General features: G+C 43.8%; 2 protein-coding genes across 7 annotated transcripts in view; one reads left to right on the top strand and one right to left on the bottom strand.

Annotated features, from left to right (window-relative positions):
• Positions 1-3,106: 3,106 nt before the first annotated feature.
• ZBTB21 (zinc finger and BTB domain containing 21) lies at positions 3,107-18,183 on the bottom strand. Of its 5 annotated transcripts, none has more exons than XM_084843802.1 (5): positions 18,057-18,183; positions 13,257-13,452; positions 10,615-10,663; positions 9,680-9,703; positions 3,107-6,386 (listed from the first exon to the last, which is right to left on the bottom strand). In XM_084843802.1, exon 5 carries the CDS (start codon positions 6,371-6,373, stop codon positions 3,221-3,223), a length of 3,153 nt encoding a protein of 1,050 aa, XP_084699928.1. In that variant the 5' UTR covers positions 6,374-6,386; positions 9,680-9,703; positions 10,615-10,663; positions 13,257-13,452; positions 18,057-18,183; the 3' UTR covers positions 3,107-3,220. The 5 variants fall into 5 exon arrangements, with proteins under 5 accessions (XP_084699928.1, XP_084699924.1, XP_084699925.1 ...); XM_084843798.1 differs by having other exon boundaries at positions 9,592-9,703; XM_084843799.1 differs by lacking the exon at positions 10,615-10,663 and having other exon boundaries at positions 9,592-9,703.
• An 81-nt stretch (positions 18,184-18,264) lies between these two features.
• The window catches only part of UMODL1 (uromodulin like 1), an 86,177-nt gene continuing 80,709 nt past the window's right edge, over positions 18,265-23,732 (top strand). The window contains exon 1 of one of the 2 annotated variants that reach the window (XM_084843793.1): positions 18,265-18,732. The gene's annotated coding sequence lies outside the window, so the exon portion shown is untranslated. The remainder of the gene's footprint in view (positions 18,733-23,732) is intronic. The other variant, XM_084843795.1, reaches the window with a different exon arrangement.

Here is a 23,732-nt window from a genome sequence, read left to right on the forward strand (position 1 = left end):
GAATAAAATCTAACAAGCCAGGACTTTTTAAAGACTCTGCATGAACCTTGTTCTAAAGGCAGGTGCCTTACAAAATGTACTACAATGCCAATCAATTCATTTAACTTTTTGAAATAAGGATACAATGTCTGAATAGGTAAGTGTGTTTACAGAAGAGATTAAGGTATTTGTCAGTGCAAACCTTGTTGCTGAAAAGTTTTTTGAGAATTACTGAAGTCTGCTTATAGAGCAAAGACAAAGTCTTTTAAGTTCTACTAATCAAGACTCCTCTTAAAAAAAAAAAAAGCAAACAAGGAACATGATAAAGGCTTCAGTCCTAATCACATTACTTGGGAGAACCCTATAGCGCTTACTTCTGAGTAAACATGCATGGGATCAGGCTATAATACATTATGTAGGAGCTTTACTAAACATCTAAATGAAACTTACTGGAGTAAACATATTTTTCATGGGTAGCATGAGATATTATTTTGCCTTGTTGATTCAGTACCAGGGGCATGATCCACAAACCCTCTCCATCACCAGCATCAACAGCTAATCCCCAATAAACCAGGGTACCAGAGAGCAAGGTCACCACAGCAGCTGTATAATAACCAAGAATTGTGGTTGATTTAAGCAGCTGCAGCAGCTCCCAGTCTGGAAGCCTGCAATGCCCTGTTCTCAAAACAGGATGTGGTTTGACCAGGAGCTGTTTGTAAGTACCTCAGTGTTTACTGTACTGAGCAACTGGGTAGTTTAGCTGCACCGTATGCCTGGGCTCTGTTGGACTAGGTGGTCTTCTGGGGTGATAGGAGACTGCATCAGCATTAACAAAGTTGTTGGTCATGCCCCAGGATCCCAACACTTCTGCACAGGCTCCCTTTCAGTTTTAGAGCTCTATCCACTTAAGAAATCCACTTAATTCCTGAGTTTGGAAAATGAAGGTCAAAACTTTGGATGCCTTTCACAGCCTGTTCACAAACATTTACATCGTGATCTATAGCACAATGGAATGGAAGACCCACATGTGACAGGACATTTTATTTTTGTTTCTGAAGAGCAGGTCCCCATGCCTCATCAGAACCTGCTTTTAGAACATTCTTGGGTTTCAAAACATAGCTTCTTGATGCAGCAGTGTTCTTCAGGAAACAAATATAAAAGGCCTGAACACATATTAATGGCACTCAATGGCTCACAACTACTATTTTATGGGACTTATTTCTAACTAATAAGAGCCTTAGGAACAGTGTTAGGTTGCTAGTATAACTAGACTGACATGAAAATAATTTCCATCAATGTTACCAGGATTCCTTTGAAGTAAATGCATTTAGAACTGGGGTAACAGCTATTACTCCTGCTCACGCCTTTCATTATAGCATGAATGAATGTCACAATTACACAGGGCTGAAATCAAACATTGCTAGCTTATATCATGATCCAAAACCATCTACAAGAGCTAACTGATGCATCTGCAGCATTCACACTCACTGCTCATTCTAATGAAAGTCCAGTAGATAAAGTTTAAAATACCACTAGCAATAAGCCAGTTTTAAATTTGAATTCCTGAGTTGGAAACTGAAGGGGTTCTTGGCAGGCACCTGTACTAACGATTCTACCATGCCACTTAGAGGCAGCATTCTGCTACAACTTGTCACCTCTCTCCATCAGTCTTTTCCAGCTGCAAGAGTACCAACATGCACACAGAGCTTGCCTCCACATGAACGAGGACCCCTGGGCATTCAGACTCTTCCATACATCGAGTACACATGGACCTTTAAAAAGGGTGTATGACTACTGTCCTGCAAGCTTGTATGTGAGAGAGAGAAAGAGAAGGGAGAATCAGACGGACAAGTACTTGAGTGAATGGGATTTATATGCTCTTAATAGCAAGCATAATTGTAGTCCAAGGCCACAATTGAATATATACTTCGGCATGCTTAGGCCCACTGAAATCAATAGGCTTAGGCATTCTTACCTCTGCACTGGATTGTGTCTTAAATATTTTTGTACTCTTAAACAAATATACAAAACAAAAATATGACCAAACTATGATACAGGATAGAAAGCAACGCTCTGCTCATTGCAGGTCTTGTATTTATGAAATACAACATTTGTAGTGTTGCATTTTACCCTCCACTCTGAACTAGGCATTTTTAATAAAGGTTTTGCATTTTTATTTTATTTATTTATACATAAGTAAATATTTACATTTGAATGTGTAGTCCTGGATGAGCTCACCACTATCACCTAATGGAATTGTATTTGCTCCGTTTCCAGAACTAGCATATTCACACATTCCACTGTAATAAAACACATCCACACCAACAAAGATCAGAAGAAACAAAGTACAAGAATTTTTGACACCCACTCAATGCTGTTCCATGTTAAAACTAAAGTAATATAGTTTGCATTAAGGTATCAGCTGCCTGCTCCTTATCATGTTAACTCTGGTTATCAAAATATCTATAGAACATCAGCCTCGAAGGATCAAATAAAGCAGTATATCTTTGTTCCTACACTCTTCCTTCAAAAGCTCTTTAAAATGGCTGGAGGCAGGCTGGCTATACTTTGTATATAAAAATCCAAATATTCACATATTGCTAATCTTAAATTGTATTGTATTGTATCTTGCACAATATCCATACAGAAAATTCCAGTAACAAAAAAACTCCATGTCAATCGAAGTTTTCAATAAGGGTCAAGTTAATTCAAATGAGGTTTTATTTGTTATTGCTAACGTTCGATAAGATCAAGGTCAACACAGCAAAGTACTCAATCCATTTCTTCCCTTAACCTCAAATGAATGACTAATATTTATAAAGAGTTCATGAGAGTGTTACCCTCTGTGAAAACAAACTAATTGCATGATTTCCATTACTCTATTCTTAAGTTGCCGTCGCTTTTCAATATGAACCCCTATATACCAGTATCACAGGATGAGGGCGATGTAATCAGATGTTAATGAATGCAATTATTCTGTAACTAGGAAATCCCAGAACACAATACTTAAAACGTGTGAGCAATTTACTCTACTGATAAGTTTAGTTTACCTTAATCTCCACAACCAAAGCATCACAAATTTTCAACTTTAATTGTTGAGGATTCTTGTCCCTTGTGTGTGTGTGTGTGTGGGGGGGGGGGTGTCAGTGTCTATATCTCATTTCAGTGGTGCAACCTCAGCAACATCATGGAAATTAAACAGGATTTAGAACTCCCTATAGGCACTCCTTATGCTTTTTTTTTAATTGTGTGTCTGCTCATGACTCCAAAGACTAAATGCTGTTTTGAATGTCCGGTGACAGAGTTTGCACATGTACTGTCTTTTAAATGTGATAGCTGAAAGTGGTGGAGCATGATAAAAGAGTGTGTCTGATTCCTGTGGAACAAATAATTTCTCAGTAGCTGAAGGGGTTTCTGACAAGCCCGTAGGGCTATCAGGTTCCAAAGGTTGCATTTTGGGAAGTGGTGGAGGTGGAGGCAAAGGGGGCGGCGATGGAGAATTCGCTGATGCACACATGTCAGGTTCTTTACGCACAGGTTCCTCTGGAGCTTGTGCCATATGGGACTGGAAGTGACTCCACAAACGGAAATTGGTTCGGAAGGCCTTGTTGCACACATGGCAAATGAAGGGCTTCACAGAGCACAAAAGCTCCTGGTGACGCTCTAGCTGCTTGTGTATAGTAAAAATTTTCCCACACTTTTCACAGGGCCACAAACCAGTGTCTTTGTTAACAACTGTTTCCTTGGATTCTCGGTTGCCTTCTGAGACCTCCTCTTCTACATCATCTGCAGGTTCTTCTTTGATTTGAACTTTAAACTGTTTGGAAATACTAAGATCTTCAGGGATGCATGAGGAATCTTCTGAATCAAAATTAATTTGTTCTGAGGAATCACTGAATACTCCGTCTTCTTTGGTTGCAATGAAGTTGTTCATTTTGTTAGGCTCCGACTGAGAATGCAGTCTTGGAGCACTACTTACTTCGCCATTGTGTTCCAGAACTGGTAAAGAAAAATTCTCTGTTGGGGCCATAGTATTTTGGTTGTGTACTTCAACCTGATGACGCCAAATACTGAAGGAGGATTTGAAAGTGCGCATGCACTCTAGACAAGTGAGCTTCTTGTACTCACACGTGATTTCATGGTCATGCTTCAGCTCTAGAGAAGAAAATCGAAGGCTGCAGTAAGGACAAACTGTTGCGTTCCGGCAGAGGCGCTCATGGTTTCCCTGTTCAATAAGAGAGGAAAGCTTAGCATTACAAAGACGACACTGGTAAACTTTTTTGTTTTCAACTGGGCTTTCAATACGAGTATCCTCTTTTGGTTTAAGAGCCTTATTCCCTCCAACTGGTTTTTCCCCTGGGTGCACTTTTATATGCTGCTTAAACTGTGACAGGAAGCGATACGCTTTCCCACAGTAGGTGCAAATGTAGGCTCCTCTGGCTCTTGACCTTAGGTTTCTTTTGATGACTTGTTGTACTTGTGAACCAGCCTGTCCCTGAAAACCTTGCTTGCCACGCCTTAGTTTAACAATCAATGCCTTTTTAATCTCTCGCTCTCTCACTATGTCAATAAGTTTCCTTTGGAATTTTTCATCCAAGACAGCATGTGAACTGGAAGCAGGTGAGGGGTTCTTCACAATTCCATGCTGTGTCTGGCAATGTGTCCAAACTTTGAAGTTTGTGTGAAATCTCTTATGACAAATATCACAAGCATATGGTTTTTCAGGGTTATGATACATATTGACATGACGATGAAGGCCTGCTGTTGACCTGAAAATCTTAAGGCAATGTTTGCACTTAAACTTTTTGTTAGGCTTTGTTTCTTCCAGTTCACTACATTCATCTCTGCTAATGTCAGAATCTGGGAAGTCAGCAAAGGGTGTAGGATTTGAGTTTTCCTCAAAATTGTCCTCTGACCCAGGGGAAGCATGTTCATCCACCTTAATTTTTGTGTGTGGTAGCCTTCTGTCTGCTTGAAACCTTCTTTTAGCTGGAAGTCTACTGAGATCCCTATGGTCAACTTCAGTTTTAAAAGGATTGCTTTTATTAGCAGATGTTGAAGCATCCCCCACTGTAATTCTTACTATTTCAGAAGGATCTGAAAGTGGACTGCTAGGTTCAGTTTTTATCCGTATTTCTCTAAGAGGAGAAGTTACCTCCCTGTCTGTTGACTGGGAGGCACTAAAGGACCTAAGCCGATGTGGGTGCATTACCTGTGTCTTCTCATCAGGAATTGCCTTTTCTGTAGAATCTTTCACAGATGACTTTTGGGATATTACATTTAGCATTCTCCCTTGTGTGCTGTTCACCACTGAAGATCCTTGGGAAAGCTTCAAGTCAGCATTAGATGAATAAACAGGAACTTGACTATCCATGGACAATGACCTTCGAAGGAGACTTTTTACAAGTGGTCCACTCCTGTCAATACTTTTGTTTTCAGAACCACATACTCTAGATGGGATCACTAATCCTAACTTTGAATAGTATAACAAATTCCTGTCTTCCCCCGGACCAGCTCCTTTTCCTGTCTCTCTCAACAAAAATGTGGATTCTGATGAGCTACACAGAGATATGGCTGGGGGGCAAGGCCTTTTCAAGGGTACTTCTGCTGCCTTTCCTCTTAGGAGCAGATTGCTCCCTCCTGGTTCATCTGCTATCACTTCCTTGTCTGCAAAAGGTTTTTGTGACAATACTGCATTCCTCTTAGTTCTATTTTGATCATCCACTGCACCTGACGTTTCATGGGACTTGGAGTATCTTAAAGAACTGTCTTTCAACCATCTTCTTTCATTTAGTGATAGGCTATGCAGAAACTCAGTTGACTGTGTTACTTGTGGCCGCTTAGTTTTGATAGCAATCAAGGGTAAGGGTTTAGAACTATGGCTTATGTCATGTGGTGTTTGCCCAACATTTTTCCCCTGTGGTTCATTTTTGTTCTGACAAACTATGACACTTCTTTTCTGGGAACTGCTTTCATCTTCCTCTTGGAACAGTATTTTCTTAACAGGACATGCAGGCAAAGGAACTTGAGGACTTCTAGAAACAATGTTAGTAAGGAAGGAAATTCCAAGACTGTACCCCACTTCTTGCACACCGGCAAGGCTGCTTTTCTCAACAAACAAAGATGATGAATAAATGTAGTTTAATACATTGTCAAAAGTATCTGGTTCACAGAAGTCAAGCTGAAACACTGATTGAGACTCATTTTCTTTTGTAGTGAACAAAGTCTGAAAGTATTCACTGCTGGCAGCCAGAACATTTTTGTGAGCTCGAAATTTTTGGTCTCCTACTATTAGGACAACATCACAGAGTTGTCCTTTTAATCGTTCTTCATTTAAAGCACTTAGGAGAGAAATAGCATGTGCTGGATTTATATAATGCAAGAGTCCTTCCATGATTTAAGTTTACCTGAAAGACAAGAAAAGTCAGAAACACAGCATAATTCAGGTAAATTTTTTAAAAAAGAAAAAGATGAAAACCTGCTTCAACCTTTTCCAGTACAGGTTTTTCTTTTCCAACAGCAGGCTGAAAAGCCAATATTTTATTAATAAATTGTTTGGTTTTAGAGATAGGCATACCACTTTCCATCTAATATATTGTGGGAGCTAAATAAGTGTTAAATAGTAACATATAGTAAGAAACTACTATGAAGATTTGCAACAGGTCCAGCCCAGTGCACAATCAAGAAAACAACCAGCTCTGATTCTATGCATATGACAGCTAATATACCTCTAAATAGTCACCCACCTATGATTACTATGTACCTAAGTAAATTGACACCTAAAAATGTGTTTGCCTCTTCCCCACTTTTCTGCAGAGCATAACAAAAATAAAAGCCCAAACTTGAAAGCAAACTGCATCTAGATGTTTAAAGTCAGGTTTTGAAATAATGTTAATTTCTAAATAAGGTTAAGGCTGCAATCCTAAATACACTTATTAAGGAGTAAGCCCTTTCAACACAGTGAGACTTGTTTCTAAGTAAATATGCATTAGCCATGCTGAACACATGTGCAGACTGGGTTGGATCCAGACTCTGTTAGTTGCATGTGGTTCTCATTGGAATCTATGTGAAAAGTTAATCACTACTTAAGTCCCATTGATTTCAAAGGGACCAAGTGCAACTAACTTATTCAGGATCCAACCCAATATGTTTGGAAAATAAGAGCTTTTGCATCTTAAATGTATATCCTAAGGCAGGGTTGGGCAACCGTTTTGCCCCACCCCACTCAGAGGGCCGTGGTAATGCGAGATAGGCCGCACTGCCCACATGTGTAGACAGATGCACACATGCACGCACAGCCTATTCCTGGCTCTCCTCTCAGTCACATGCACACACTTTCCCTTCCCGTTTATCTCAGCATGCAGAGTTTGGGAGGTTTAAGCCTCCCCTCCCTGGGAGCAGAGGTCACTTTGCCCCTCTGCCCTCTATCAATCAGCTAGGGCAGGAGGAGACTTAAATGGAGAAGACTACACATTGGGATGACTCTCTCTGTACACTATCTTTGTCATTTTAGGGCGCAATCCTATGGGGATAGGTGGCCACCTCCGAACTTGGAGGCGACTGCCTATCCAATGCAGGGCAGGAGAAGCGTGGAGGGGATCATCCCCTCTGCACTTCAGCTGTCCTGCATGTGCGGCTAGACAGCCGATTTCAGCTGTCTAGCCGCAGAAAGGTGGAGTGGGGGAAGCAGCTGCCGGACAACACTCCATTCTGGAGCAACTCTAATTGTTCCAGGAGTGTTCCAGGACAACACTGGCATTTCTACCTTCCCAGGCCCAGAACACCCCTTTTCACCACTCCACACTCCTCTTCCAAGTGCGGGGCCATTACAAGCTGCCTACGAGGCAGCGCAGGCGGGGAGGAAGGTCAGTTCCTGGAAACCGACGCATCCTATGGCCATCTAGCCGCTGACTAGCAACCATAGGATTGCTCCTTGCATCGCACTCCCACCAGACAGCTGTTTGGCAGGCTGTCAGGTCCACAATTGTGCTGGGGATGAATCAGTACATCACGATGGATTTCCTTACATGCTGCCTTTCTCAGTTAAATCATGGTGTGTGTGTGTGTGTGTGTGTGTGTGTGTGTGTGAGAGAAGTGAGGGTGGGTGGGTGGGTGGCAGCACGGGCACCTGCAGCAAGCCTCATGGAAGAAGTCGAATGGCTGCAAACAGCACACTGGTTGTCCATATATGTATTAAGGCTAGTATTGATAATTTCCTTTTTATTGGCAGGTGCTTGAGCATTTATCATGCTGGTTACATGCAAAGCTCTCTAAACAGCTGTAAAATATAGATATGGCAGGCCATTGCCTATATATAATTGTATGTATAATTGTCAAACTATACTTTTGTTCTAGACCTAGAGAGAAAAGCTAATATGACTTATCAAAATCTGTTACTATCAATGAATAATCTGTAAAATAGTGGATTGATTGTTAGAATCCATCTGCCCCTCTGTGGCTGGTCACATAAAACATTTAGGCTGCAATCCTATACACCTATACTGGTGCAAGTCCCAGTGAATTCAGCAGGAAATTGCCTCCAAGAGAAGATGTATACTATATTAATCCTATACATTGTATAGAATTGGGTGTTAAGCCAAGGTTGACTCAAGTGTACATAAAATAAATAAACCTGAAGAGTTCAAAGCTTATGTATTGATTAGGCTTGTCAGTATTTCAGAGAAGAAGTGAAAGAAAGCTTTAAGAAGATTTCTTCTTTCTATAAATTCTTCATTTCATTATTTGTATAGTTCAGTCGACCTTATCCAGCACTCAGGGCTATCTGGGCAGTTCCCAGCACTAAACCTTTTGGAGAGAGGGGGTAGCATCATCTGTTCAGAATGCTGGATCAGCAATTGTGTGTGCAGTACCAAGTGCTGCTGCAAACATGACAGCACCAATCATATGTTTGATCCTGTCTCCAACCCCTTCTTTGCTGCGAGGTTCAGAAATTGGACTTGGTATCAAAGGTGTCAGAACTACTAATCTAGAGGAATTGGCACTGGCAGACTGTGTGTGTGTGTGTGTGTGTGACTGAGAGAGAGAGAGGGAGTTTGTGTGCATGTGTGAGAACGGACATTCCTCAACAAGCTACTTCCTGAACATGCTTATCTTGATTTTGGACCCAACATATGCATTCATAATTGATTATTTATTGCCCTTCTAGTTTTGCCCAAGATTGCAGTGCTGATTTATGCAGCTTCTCTTACTGTATATGCAGACCATATTGATTTGCACTACATGATCAGCATGTAATTGTGTTGTGCAACTACGCTGTACTCTTAACCCTGTTTTGGATGTAATGCTAAGCTATAAGGAAATTGGAAGCATCTACTTCCTGTTTTAAACTAATTAGAGTTCCTCCCAGTTCAGATGTAATGGGGAACTCTGGTTGATTTAACACAGGAACTGGGTGCTTCCCATCCCTTTCTTGTGACCTTGGAAGAGGAGGAGATGTGAGGGGGGATTAAATGAGCCCAAAGCTCAACTATGGTTTAGTGTTACATCCAAAACAGGCTTAAGTCTTTTGCCAACTGATTTTACTCTTATAGAATGAAATTTCTCAACAAGTCTAATCTTAAACAAATATAATTAAAAATAAATAAAACCTACCATGAAATCTTCCTTCTTTTTGAATGCACTTCAAAATGACAGAAATCTTAAGATTCAGGATTGCATTTGCTCCTTAATTTTTGATTACCTTGAAGTCTGTATCTCAGATAGCCTGTGGGGGAGCGGAGGGGAGAAAACAGTGTACGTTAAGAACAAAATCGATGTATAAGTATTTCCTGACTTGCAGTAATTCACAGTGCATATTTCTGTCTCAGACTTCAGAATGACCCAGTTCACACATCACGGTAAGTGTAGTTGTGCACGCTGTCCAACTGCTTCCACTGGAAGGGGTAGTGGCTAAACAAACCACAGACCTTTGGCCCATCATTTGTTTAGTGTGATGTGTGAATCTGGGCCTCTAGCTTGTCTCTCCCCCGAAATAACCTATGGTTTGTTGTTGGGTTATTTATCTGGGTTAAAAATAGATTTGCATGTCATACTAAACCAGGGATCCCCAACTTTTCTGAGTCAGTGGGCACATTTGGAATTTTGAATGTGTGTTGTGAGTGCTCTCACAAAATGGCTGCCAGAGTATGCATGGCCAGTCACAAAACACCAATTTTCCCAAAGAGAAACTAGTGAGGCTGGAAGAAAGGTAATGTGCCCAAGAACCTAAGTATAAGGCAGAGATGTGGTCTGAGAACACAAAACCACTCTTCTGAATCCACAGTTTTCTGCTCTAACACCCATTTCACAGAAAGCAAACTAATGAAGCTCAGAGACAAGTAATGTGGCCAAGAAACTGAGTACAAGGCAGAAGTGGAGTCTGAACTCCAAATGCCAAATCACACTGGCAAAATACCCTTTTCACAGAAGGCAACCTGGTGATGCTCAGAGAAACACATACCACAACAAAGCAAGCAAACCAACCAACCAAGAAACACCCCAAAAACAAAAACCTGGCGAAATACATGAACAGCACAGGCAAAATATCCCCCCTCATTCCCTGCTCCCCTCTAGTCTTGGAAGATGCTGTGCCTCCCCCCCTAGCCCTCCAGGAGGCTCCCATCACCTTCAACTTACCTTTTTCTTTCTTCTGGGTGGCTGGGCACACTTGGGCCCAGAGGCACTCCTGGAAATAAAGATGGTGCTTCAGGCCAAAATATTGCTTTGCATCACTTCAGCTTCCTAGTTTTTGGTTTTTTTTTTTTAACTCTTAAGGGCAGGGAGCCTGGAGGGCACCATGGGAGATGTCTGGGCCCCACATTGAGGACCCCAGAGCTAAACAAACCACAGACCAAAGGTCCATGGTTTGTTTAGCCTCTCCTGCTTGCAGCAGAAGTGATCAGACAGCATTTATGAGCACATTGTGAACCCTCCCATTATATCTGCTCCTTGAATGTGTGATAGCAGTCACACTAAAAGCAGATTATGTCTGCTTTTACTGAAAACTTCTTCATTTAACATGTGACTCACATATTACCACAGCTTCACTGGCTACTGGTCTGTTTTAGGGTACAAGTCAAAGTAGTGATTATTTATTTACAACATTTGTATACTGCTCCACATCGAAACAGATTCTGGAGTAGCAAACAAGAGATAAGATGAACAAAAGATAGAAAGAAGAAATATATTAAAATTATTTTTTAAAAAACAGAGTGCCCATAAAACCGAGGCTGGTTAATCAAGGAAGGCTTCCTGGAAAAGAGATATTTCCAGGAAGCATAGAAAACAACTCAGTGTTGGCACCTGCCTGACCTCCAGAGGCAGGGAGTTCCACACTGAAGGCTCTTCTCTGGGTAGACTCCAGTTGGGCCATAGGTCCATGTGGAACCACCAGGAGCATGCCCTCTGATGACCTCAATGACTGGGCAGGTTGGTAAGGGAGAAAGTGCTCTCTCAAGTATCCCAGTCCCAAGTTCTTTAGGGCTTTGTACACTAGTACCAAAATCTTAAACCTGTCCCAGTAGCGAATAGGCAGCCAGTGCAGTTCCCTCAGCAAAGGAGTTGCATACTGAAAAGGGGCAGCTCCTGACAACAGCCAAGATGCTACGTTCTGCACTGGCTCCAGCTTCCGGAGCAGCCTTAAGGGCAGCCCCACATAGAGCACATTGCAGTAATCCAGTCTTGAGGTTACTAGCACCTGCACCACTGTGGCCAAGCTATCCCTGTCCAGGAGATGCTGTAGCTGGTGAACCAGCTGAAGCTGGTAAAAAGCACTCCAAGCCACCATGGCCACTTGGGCCTCCAGCAACAGTGATGGATCTAGGTGTACCCCCAGACTACAAACCTGATCTTTCAGAGGGAGTGCAACCTCATCCAGAACCAGGATTGATCCCAGACCTGGGAGCCACTCACCCACAGGGCTTCCATCTTGCCAGGATTCAGTTTCAGTTTACTGGCCTTCATCCTGCCCATTGCTGTGTCTAGGCACTGATCCAGGACTTGTACAGCCTCGCCTGATTCAGATGTCACAGGGAGATAGAGCTGTGTGTCACCAGCATACTGATGGCACTTGGCTCCAAGACCCCTAATGACCACTCCCAGTGGCTTCGTATAGTTGTTAAACAACATTAAGGACATAATGGTACCCTGCGGAACCTCACAGCTCAGTTGCCAAGGGGCCGAGGAATGGTCACCCAATGTTACTTTCTGAAATCGATCCCACAGGTAAGACTGGAACCACTGTAACATAGTGCCTCCAATGCCCATCCCACGGAGTCAATCCAGGAGGATACCATAGTTGATGGTATCAAAATCCAGTTAGAGACTGAAGCCCTACATAAAGCCCTTATATAGCCCTCCATAACTTGGGACCAGGCTACCTGAAGCACCACATGGTCCCATTTGAGCCTGCCCAGGTTTTAAGCTCCTAGGAAAGGCCCCCCTCTCTCCCCCACCACCATCGGAGACACATCTGGAGGGAATGTGAGAAGGCCTTCTCAGTGGCTGCTCCCAGGCTCTGGAAGTCCCTGGCAAGGAAGGCCAGGCTAGCTCCATCTTTGATGTCCTTCCAGCAGTAGGCAAATATGTTCTTATTCAGACAAGCTTTTGCCCTTTATGCTGACATCAGTTTGCTGAAATAGGTTTTAACTGGCGGGTGCCTTGAGCACCATTTGTGGGGGAAAGGCAAGAGATAAATTTAATTAAGAAATAATAAGAAATCAGGAAGTTGTAGCTGCCCATTTGTGAACATTCAGAATCTGGATTCTGTAGTAATATGACATTATCTTAAAAGTGGAAGGTCACTTCCAGCTGTTGTCCCTGGTGTTCCAGCTGGCTAGATATATGACTCCCCCCAACCCCACTAACCTGACCCCTACACTACTGAAAGAAACAGCCAATGAATGCTCAGGCAAGTTGACTGCATAACACCTTACCATTTCCGCTGCTCTGCCAAAGTCAGCTTTCATCTTGTGCCCTGGTGCTTCCCATCTAACCTCAGGGTTAAACTAAACATATATACTCGTACAAACATTTTTGAAAGAAAATGTTCTTTTAAAAGCATCCATAGCAGGAGGCTTAATCCTTTCCCTGCCAGTGGTTTTCCTACTCAAAATTCCTCCTCCCTGCTCACGATTTGATGAATTCACCCAGGAACGGAGTTTGGAGAGGAAATGCAGAGGAGGAGCAAGAACAGATCCCTCAGAGACCCCAATAGAAAACAACAGACCCCTGTGGAAACACTAAGGTTTTTTCCCCCACCACAAATTCCTTATTCTCACCTTTAACGGCCTTGATGGCTTTGCCCACATTACGTCTCCATCTTCATATCCTGATATATCACAGCCCTTGACCTTCACTCAGCTGCCATTCTCCAAGCTATTTGAAGGTCTTCTGCTCATGTAGATAACAGCTCTTTCTCCCTCGCTGTCCCCTTATGCCAGGAACTCTCTCCCAGAACACCTACAATGAAGCTACCTAGAATCATAAAATAGTACGGTTGGAAGGGACCTATAGGACCATCAAGTCCAACTACCTGCTCAATGCGGGAATCCAAGTCAAGGCATCTCTGACAGATGGCTGTCCAGCTTCATCTTGAATGCCTCCAGTGTGGGAGAGCACACCACTTCCCTAGGTCATTGGTTCCACTGTCGTATTGCTCTAAAAGTGAGGAAGCCTTTCCTGATGTTCAGCCAGAATCTGGCTTCCTGTAACTTGAGCCCATTATTCCATGTCCTGCACTCTGGGATGATCAAGAAGAGATCCTGGCCTTCCTCCCTGTGGCAACCTTTCAAGTACTTGAAGAGTGCTATTATATCTCCCCTCAGTCTTCTCTTCTCAAGGCTAAACATGCCCCGTTCTTTCAGTCTCTCCTTATAGGGCTTTGTTTCCAGTCCCCTGATCATCTTTGTTGCCCTCCTCTGAACCCTTTCCAGTTTGTCTGCAACCTTCTTAAAGCGTGGTGCCCAGAACTAGGCACAGTACTCCAGATGAGGCCTAACCAGTGCTGAGTAGAGAGGAACTAGTACTTCACGGGATGTGGAACCTATACTTCTATTACTGCAGCCCAAAAGAGCATTTGCCTTTTTTGCAGCCACATCACATTGTTGGCTCATATTCAGCTTGTGATCGACAACAATTCCAAGATCCTTCTCGCTTGTAGTATTGTTGAGCCACGTATCCCCCATGTTGTAACTGTGCATTTGGTTTCTTTTTCCTAGGTGCAGAACTTGGCATTTATCCCTATTAAATTTAATTCTGTTTTCAGCCCAGCATTCCAGCCTATCAAGATCACTTCTAATGTTATTTCTGTCCTCCAGGGTATTAGCTATCTCACCCAATTTTGTGTCATCTGCAAATCTGGTAAGCATTCCCTGCACCTCCTCATCCAAGTCATTAATAAAGATATTGAAGAGCACTGGGCCCAAGACTGAGCCATGCAGTAGCCTGCTCATTACCTCTCCGCAGTTTGAAAAGATATAATTGATAAGCACTGTTTGAGTCCGATTCTGTAGCCAACTGTGGATCCACTTGATAGTTGTTTCACCTCTCTCTCTTCCTTCAAACTCTCCTTTTCCATGTGGCCCACTCTCTGGCTTACCCCATAGTCCCCACCCTCTAATGAACCTAAGCCTAAGTATATATAACAACTGAACACTTATTCTCCATCAACCCACCCACTTACCTACGCCTCCTTCCCTCCCTGATGTTAAACTTTAGATCCTAAACCCCTCAGGGCTTCTTTTGTTTGTTACTTTGTTCATATAAATAACAGCACAGTACCTTATGTAATTCTTCAGACTATTTGGACATAACAGAAGCAGATGAGATTAAGAAGAGGTGGAAAGAATACACAGAAGAACTATACAGGAAAGATCTGAATGTCCCTGATAGCCATGATAGTGCGGTCCTGAACTTGAGCCGGACATCCTAGAGAGTGAAGTCAAGTCGGCCTTAAGAAGCATTAGTAACAACAAAGCTAGCACAGATGACAGTATTCCAGCTGAGCTATTTAAAATCCTAAAAGTTGATGCTGTTCAAGTGCTGCATTCAATATGCCAACAAATTTGGAACACTCAACAGTGGCCACAAGACTGGAAAAGGTCAGTTTACATTCCAATTCCAAAGAAGGGCAATGCCAAAGAGTGCTCAAACTACCGCACAATTGTGCTCATTTCCCATGCCAGCAAGGTGATGCTCAAAATCCTACAAGCTAGGCTTCAGCAGTATGCGAACCGAGAACGACCGGAAGTACAAGCTGGGTTTCAAAGAGGCAGAGGAACTAGAGATCAAATCGCCAACGTTCACTGGATCATGGAGAAAGCAAGAGAATTCCAGAAAAACGTCTATTTCTGCTTCATTGACTACGCTAAAGCCTTTGATTGTGTGGATCACAACAAACTCTGGCAAATTCTTAAAGTGATGGGAATACCAGACCACCTTACCTGTCTCCTGAGAAACCTGTATGAGGGTCAAGAAGCAACAGTAAGAACCGGACATGGAACAACCGATTGGTTCAAAATTGGGAAAGGAGTACGACAAGGCTGCATATTGTCACCCTGCTTATTTAACTTATATGCAGAGTACATCATGAGAAACGCCGGGTTGGATGAATCACGGGTCGGAATTAAGATTGCCGGGAGAATTATCAACAACCTCTGATATGCAGATGATACCACCCTAATGGCAGAAAGTGAAGAGGATCTAAAGAGCCTCTTGTTGAGGGTGAAAGCGGAGAGTGCAAAAGCTGGTTTGAAACTCAACATTAAAAAAACGAAGATCATGGCATCTGGCCCCATCACTTCCTGGCGTATAGAAGGGGAAGAAATGGAAGCTGTGACAGATTTTACTTTCTTGGGCTCCAAGATCACCGCAGACGGTGACTGTAGCCATGAAATTAAAAGACGCTTGCTCCTGGGGAGGAAAGCTATGGCAAACCTAGACAGCATAGTAAGAAGGAGAGACATCACCTTGCCAACAAAGGTCCGTCTAATCAAAGCTATGGTTTTCCCAGTAGTAATGTATGGCTGTGAGAGCTGGACTATAAGGAAGGCTGAGCACCGAAGAATTGATGCTTTCGAACTGTGGTGCTGGAGAAGACTCTTACGAGTCCCCTGGACTGCAAGGAGGTCCAATCAGTCAATCCTAAAGGAAATCAACCCTGAGTGCTCATTGGAAGGACAGATACTGAAGCTGAAATATTTTGGCCACCTAATGCGAAGAGAAAACTCTCTGGAAAAGACCCTGATGCTGGGAAAGACTGAAGGCAAAAGGAGAAGGGGACGGCAGAGGATGAGATGGCTAGATAGCATCACCGATGCAATGAATATGGACTTGAGCACGCTCCGGGAGACAGCGAAGGCCTGGCGTGCTATGGTCCATGGGGTCACGAAGAGTCGGACACGACTGAACGACAACAACAACAACAACTTCTGCCTATTGATATTAATGTCTGGTGGAGAAAATGTAATACACTATATACTTCTGCCAGGATGCAAAGAAGCATACTATTTCTTGTGCACAATTAAGGGGGCTTTGTGCTTCTTTTATGCAGCCCATTTTGCCCTTTGGTCAAGACAGTTTTAAAAATGAAGCAAGTTTCAAAGATGTGGCATGCAAAGTATGGCAGGAGGGCCAGCTCACAAACTGGGGGAAACGAACAGATCCTATTCCACAAAATACTTTCACTAACATGATCAAGCCTCCAGTCCTATGGTCCCTGGAAGGCTGTAACTGCCTACCCTTGCAGAAATCTAGCAGGGGACCAGAACAAGCTGGCAGGGCCAAACATTAAAGCACATGTGCAAATATTCCTGGCAGCAGAGATCTGAATGCAGGCATAACTCTCTCTTCCCAGCCCTGGTTGACTGAATCTCTGACACTGCGAGGGGCTGCCCTTTGCTGCTGAAAGCATTGGGGGAGGGATTGAAACTGGGCTCAGAGAACATGCTACCTCCAAGCTCAATTCTCTTTCCTTTCACCCATGAATTTTCAGAAGACCTAGCCTGCCCTATGTAAAAGCAATCATACAGTTTTGGGGAACTGCTACCTTTTGAATACCAATGACTGATTAGCCTCTGCCATTTATTTCAGTTTTTGTCACTTTTTAGCAAGTAATAAAGCGAGTTCTGCTTGATTCTGTGAGGCTTCTAAGTAAACATTTACAGGCTGAAGAAACAAACATGCAAAGTGTTTTACACTTGGGTACAATTGCACTTAACTTCAATCCATGCTAGTCCACTCAGCAATACTGACACCAAATCAAGACAATCAGGCCAACCAGGACTAACCTGAGGCATGGCTAATCAAGGATCAGCCATGGAATCTGCAAGATCAACCCCAGAACTATTTTCGGTACTAGGGTCCAACCCTGGCATACACAAAAAGTGCTACTACAAAGTGAAGTGGACCTGGCCATGCACACACTGCTTCTGAGCCCCCTCCTGCGTAACTAGGACCAGCCCATCTATATATAGATTTAGAGCAGGTTTTTATATGTCAGTAGGTGAAGGTTGCATTCTTGAGCCCCCACAAGAAGTATAATGACCAACCAGGAAAGTTGCACATCAACAACCCCTTTCCTTCTGCAGAGAACAAATCCTCCCCCACGCGCTCCTTGCCCAGAATGACATCATAACGCTCAACAGCCCACCACACCCTTTTTCCTGCGCACGCTCAGAGCCCGGTCACACTCCACCCAGAGATTATTCCCGAATACAGCGCGTGTGTGTTAACTCTGTCTGTGTGGGCAACGCACAGGCGCAGCACGGAAAAGCAACCACGAGCTAGGAGTGGGCAACGGACATGCGCATTATGCAACCAATGAAACAGCGGCATGCGTATTCCACGATGTGAGCGCAGCTACAGGGGTCGACACATGCGCCGTGAAGGGGTGGGAACCAGTTTTATAAGCGGCGCAGGCGCACACGGGAGCTTGAGACCGCAGCCCTAGTCAGTGAGAGAGAAAAAATATACCTCAGAGTTACGTCAGGAAAAGACGCCTTTGTGCACGGGGAAAACCCGCGCCTTTGTCCAGGAGAATACGCGCCTTATACGAGCAGTAACGGGGGCCCGTTACTTACCTTTTCCGCCGCTGGACGGGCACCCCCTTTCCTTCCCCCCTCGGCCGTCTCCCTTTACGATTCACCCGCGCGCGCTGCCGCCACTGCCGTGATTCCATCCATCTTGAATTTGACGTCATCCCACACCAGGGATGAGGTCATCGCAGTGATCGCTCGTCACGTGCGAATCTTTCCGATTGGTCGGCGCCAGCCGAGCGGGGAGGAGGGGGAAGGAGAGCGGCGTTGGCGCCCGAGGCGGAGATACGGGGGCTGGGGGGTGTTTATAGTGAATGGCAGTTACTGGTGAGCTCCCCGCCCCCCTCCTCAGCGAGTTGCCCGAGCAAGGCGGTTTGGCCCGGCAAATCAGAATGGGACGCGGCGCTGGCTGTTGCTAAGGGCGGCGAGAACTAAAATAGGCCGCTGAGGCGGCGGCGCTCGGCTGAGAGGGGCCCCGCGGCCCGCTGGACCACGCAAGACGGACCCCCTTTCTGGAGGACGAGGAAGGGCGTCTCTTCCCGCTCCGCCTGTGGATCCCTGTTAGTCGCAGCAGCAACGGCAGCGCGATACACGCGCGCCCGTGTCCAAGAAAACAGCACGCAAAGCTCCCTGGCGAGCGCTCGCTGCCTGTGTGACCTCTGCCGAGGCGGGAGAACCCCGCTCTCGCCGGTAGGCTGCTGGCTGCAGCCCTCATTTCTTTGTAAGTCACGCTCATGCCTTGGCTAACGCCAGTTTTGGAAGCGGCAGGTCTTCTCATGCCCTGACCTGGAGTTAAAAAGTTTTGCTGAATAACGATGTTAAAAGCAGTTGGGGTTTGGTGCACGGCTGCCCTCCGAGACGGTTCACGTCTGTCGCCCTGCGACTCGCTCTCCTGTTGATGGAAAAGATCCGTTTTCTCGCCCTCCCTGTGCGAATGTATACATGAGGATTCTAATCTGTGTTAGCTACGTTCAGGGCATTTTCGCTTGTGAGGCCTTCTCATTTCCCATTATCTAATGCCTGCAGCTGTGTCTGATTTAAAAACGTACGCACAACTAGCACGTGAAAGGCACAAAGATGCTTTTAGCGCCATGTGTGAAAATCCATTCTGTTTGCACTTGTGAGAACTGAGGTACTCAGTGTAATTTAGGTTGCAATCCTATACACACTAACCTGGGAGTAAGTCCCATTGAACTCCATGGGATTTACTTCTCAGTAGATGTGTGGATCACACTATTAGTAAACTTGTGATTTAAATTTTTAACCACCCTTGGTAATATGTGATGGAAGTGATTTTGATGGGCACGTTATCTGTATACTTACCAATGCATTACAATAACTAGAGAGCCTTACATACTTTTTGGAATAGTGGGAAGGAAACATCAGTTTTACCCACTCTTATGCTAGGGTTTTGAGCTGCTGGGAACCATAGAGTGGCAAGGGACCCACAACTGACTGGAAACATACACAAAATGTGCTGAGGCCCACCATTTTTGCCTGGATTTGTACACATCTCAAGTGTGCGCATAACTGCAAGAATCAGCCAACACACAAAGCCGACCAGCTGCTCTCAAGTAAGCTGCAACACTTGCTGGAGCAGAGATTGGCTCTATTGGCTGAGGCGCAACACCATTCCTTTCCATTGTGGTGTTGGTTGGCAGGGGAGTGTGCCCATGGGCAGTCAGCGCAGTTCTGCCACCAGCAGGCTCCAAGTTCCACCTATCTGGACTGTGCTTCCTACAGCCACCTGGCCAGCCTCTTGTATTAACAGGCACAGAAGGGGCACCAGGAATGGGCTCTAAGCCTGCCTGCCCAACACTAGCATTTTATCCTGCTACTGTAGCGTCGCTCAAGCACAGGGCACACAACAGAATTCCCAACCCATTGTCACTACTTCTCCAATATTCAGTTTTGTTCTCATACTACCTTTATGATGGGTTTTCCAATGCTTGCATTTTTCATGTGCTACAATCTAGTGATATAACTCTTTCCAGTGGAATTGAATTTAAAAGTAGTACAAATTGTTTTGCAACATTTCCTCCCACTCCTTCTCTCCAATGATGGGATCTATACCTCTTCTCCTTGTGTCATTCCTTGCACCGATTTTAATGGGATACGCAGGTAGGAAACCCACATTTGTGTGTGTGTGTGTGGGGGGGGGCTATTTGTTATTCTGCACCTACACAGTTGTGCAGCAGTGAATAACCACTCACTTTACTTTCAAAACTCCATTCCTGCACAGCAGGAATCAACTGAATCTACAACTGCTTCAACATTCAATATCCATGTATAAAAATGTGAACCTTTAGATTCAGTACCTGGTGGCATCCCTTTGAGTAGCAATGACTTCAAGTAAGCATTTCCTGTAACTGTCTCTCACATCCGATCTGAAGAATTTTGTCCCATTCCTCCTTACAGAACTGCTTCAGCTCAGTGACATTTGAGAGCTTCCTTGCATGAACAGCTTGCTTCAGGTCCTGCCACAATGGGGTTTAGGTCCGGACTTCTGCTGGGCCTTTCTAAAACATGGACTTTCTTCTTCCACAGTCATCCTTTTGTAGGTCTGCTTGTATGTTTAGGATCATTGTCTTGTTGCATGGCCCACTTTTGGTTCAGCTTCAGCTCATAGACAGATGCCCTGACTTTCTTCTCTAGAATCTTCTGATATGCTGCAGAAATCATGGTTGTGTTGATGGCAAGCCATCGAGGTCCTGAGGCAGTAAAGCAGGCCCAAACCATCACATTCCCACCACTATGCTTGCTGGTTGGGCTGAGGTTCTTCTATTCAAACTCAGTGTTTGTTTTTCGCCAAACATAATGTTTCTCATTAAGGCCAAAAAGTTCTACCTTTGACTAATCTATCCAGATAATATTGTTCCAGAAGTTTTGGGGATCATCTGTGTGATATTTAGCAAACCAGACAGGCAGCAATGTTCTTTTTAGAGAGCAGTGTTTCCTCCTTGCTATTCTCCATGAATACCATTCTTGTTCAGACATTTTCTGATCATTGAGTGATGAGCACTCACATTACCCAAGGCAAGAGTGGTCTGCAGATCCTTGGATGTTACTCTCGGGTTCTTTTTGACTTCCTGGATGATGCATTGGTTTGTCCTTGGAGAGATTTTGGTAGGGCAACTGCTCCTGGGTAGAACAACTGTGGTCTTGAACCTTCTCCGTTTGTAGATTATCTGTCTGACAGTGGATTGGTGGAGCTCCAGATCCTTAGAAATGGTTTTGTAACTCTTTCTAGGCAGATAAGCAGCAATAACTGCTTTTCTGAAGTCTTCAGAGACGTTTTTTGATTTGTGGCATGATGTGCTTCCACACAGCTGTACGGTGAAAACCAAGCTCATAAAGGTTCTGATCCTTTTATAGAGTGGGCCTCCCAAACTCACTCCTGAAGGTCTGCCTAATTACTTAAACAATTGATTCTAATTATTCCCTTTAATTGAGCTGATGCAACCAGGAGTTCATTTACTTTTACACATACCCTGACTCATTGTTTGCCTAATTTATATATCGTTTTATTTCACAAGATATGGAATTGGTTAATATAAACCCTATGGTATATTTAGAAAAGGATTGGTTTTGATTCATGAAGGCTAGCATGGTAAAACTGGAATTTCTGTAATTATCATTAGGGTTCACAAACTTTTTCTCACCACTGTATACTGCCAATATATATCTACAATATACTGCAGATTTCACTAGACAAGCTGCCTAGTGGGTGACTTTTGGTAAACAGGACTGGTGCTGTAGTAGGAACTAAATGCTATATTAAGGCACCCAATGCTGATGTTTATCAGATCCCAGAAAAGATGTTGGTTAGTAGAGATAGCAGTGCATCGGCCATGGAATTTAGAATCTGCTAAGGAGTGTGTGGCAACTTACTTGCTGAATCAACTAGGCCTGAAAATGGAAGGCACTAGACTTTCAGGCCCATACTCGGCTTTTGCTGGTGATGCAGGCTGTGCTTGCTATTCTGCAATGAGTAAGGGAGCTGCTTTGATGGGCCTTGAAACCTAGCATGTGAATAGAGCCACTGCAGGTGCAGATCTTGGTGGTAGTAGGAAATACATTCAAAGCAGAGAGCCTTCAAGGCTTTCTCATGTAATCTTCCAATATTTTCCTTTGTCTACAATAAATTTATTGTATTTATTATATTATATAATAGTAATACATTGAGTATTTCAGATTATGGATACAATCCCAAGATTATGTGGGATTATATAATCCTAATTTATGCCTAAATTCTATTAAAATCAAAAGGAACCTAAGTATACAGAGCCCCAGTCAATGGAATTGCCTCACAGTCTGAAAATGCTTACTAAGAAGTAACTCCACTTAATCAATAGGACTTACTATTGAGTAAACATGTTTAGATCCAGGTAAGTTCCTTTCGTTTGTGCCTATTGTTTATTATACACTATTCCATTTTGATCAACATTAGATTTTTGCTTATTCCAGAGCTACCGATTCTAAAATTTCAAAACAAGGACCATAGGATTGCTCTCTCCGTTGTTTTACTTCATTAGTGTAGAAATTGTATTTAGCTGCTAGGTGTTGTAAACAAGACTTTAGAGATCAGGTTTGTTGCTAAGAGTTGAAGTACGGGAGCTTCATTTTTCTTGAATCTAGAGTATAAATAGTTTATATATATAAAATTTGGAAAGCTCTAAAGAAAAAATTGTATTATTTTTTTTTAAGCTTGCATGTATGTTCAGAAGCCTGAAACACTTCCCTGTCACTGGGGAGCCATATCATGGAAAAGGTTTTATTTAGCCTTCTCTGCTCTTGGAAAGTTAGTACAACAGAGAGAAAACTGAGCTACAGGTCAAATTCGACATGATGATTCATGGTTAGACAAATTCATGGAGGATAAGGCTATCAATGGCTACTAGTCCTTATGGCTATAAGCTACCTCCAGTATCGGAGTCGGTATACCTATGTATACCAGTTGCTGGGGGACATGGGCAGGAGTGTACTGTTGTACTCATGTCCTGCTTGTGGGTTTTCTGTGGGCAGCTGGTTGTCCACAGTGTGGACAGAATGCTGACTAGATGGACCTTGGTCTGATGCAGCAGGGCTCTTCCTATGTTCTTACGCTGTGGGAGAACTGTAGGCAGGATCTTCTATGGCTGGTTTGTTAAATCAAAGCAGTTACTCCTTCCCCTTCAGACTGGGGCCACAACTGGAAGGAAACAACTCTTTGGTAAATCAAATCACCAAAGCTCCTATTTGTCCTGCAGAGGATATAGCAGCTTTGAAGGGGTCATAATCAGCACCAGCCCAAGATATTTTAGGATCTTCCACCAGACCTGAGGATAGCAGGCGAGCTTAGGGGGCACAGGGCAAGCCATGTAGTATGCAAAGCTCCAACAGCTCACCACTTGACCACCCTGGCTGGTGCCTTCTCACTGCCAACTCGGATAAAAGCTGCAATGCAGCAGTGCTGCCAGTGTATGTCAGGTGAGTAGAGTGCCTGTTGGAGTGAGTGGCCTGAGCTGGCTGCCTCTCTGCTTGCTCACTTGGTCAGGGGTTCACTTGTTCAGGGGCTTTTCCCAACAGCACTGTCTATGGTGTGTTGAATAAAGTTGTCTCGGTTGGTCAGACAGACAGCCCAGACCAGCAACAAGCAAGCATTATTTATTATTTATTAAAAATATGTCTTGGCTGCCTTTCAGGTCAGAAGCGCTCCTAAGGTGGTGTTACCACCAGAAC

This window comes from Heloderma suspectum, chromosome 3 (genome assembly GCF_057233095.1).
Source record: "Heloderma suspectum isolate Gila_16-S chromosome 3, 16-S_ref, whole genome shotgun sequence".
NCBI classification, from domain to species: domain Eukaryota; kingdom Metazoa; phylum Chordata; class Lepidosauria; order Squamata; family Helodermatidae; genus Heloderma; species Heloderma suspectum.

Bases quoted from the DNA above. Each gene is read 5' to 3' on its own strand.
- ZBTB21 (XM_084843800.1), bottom strand. From the start codon at position 6,373: ATGGAAGGACTCTTGCATTATATAAATCCAGCACATGCTATTTCTCTC.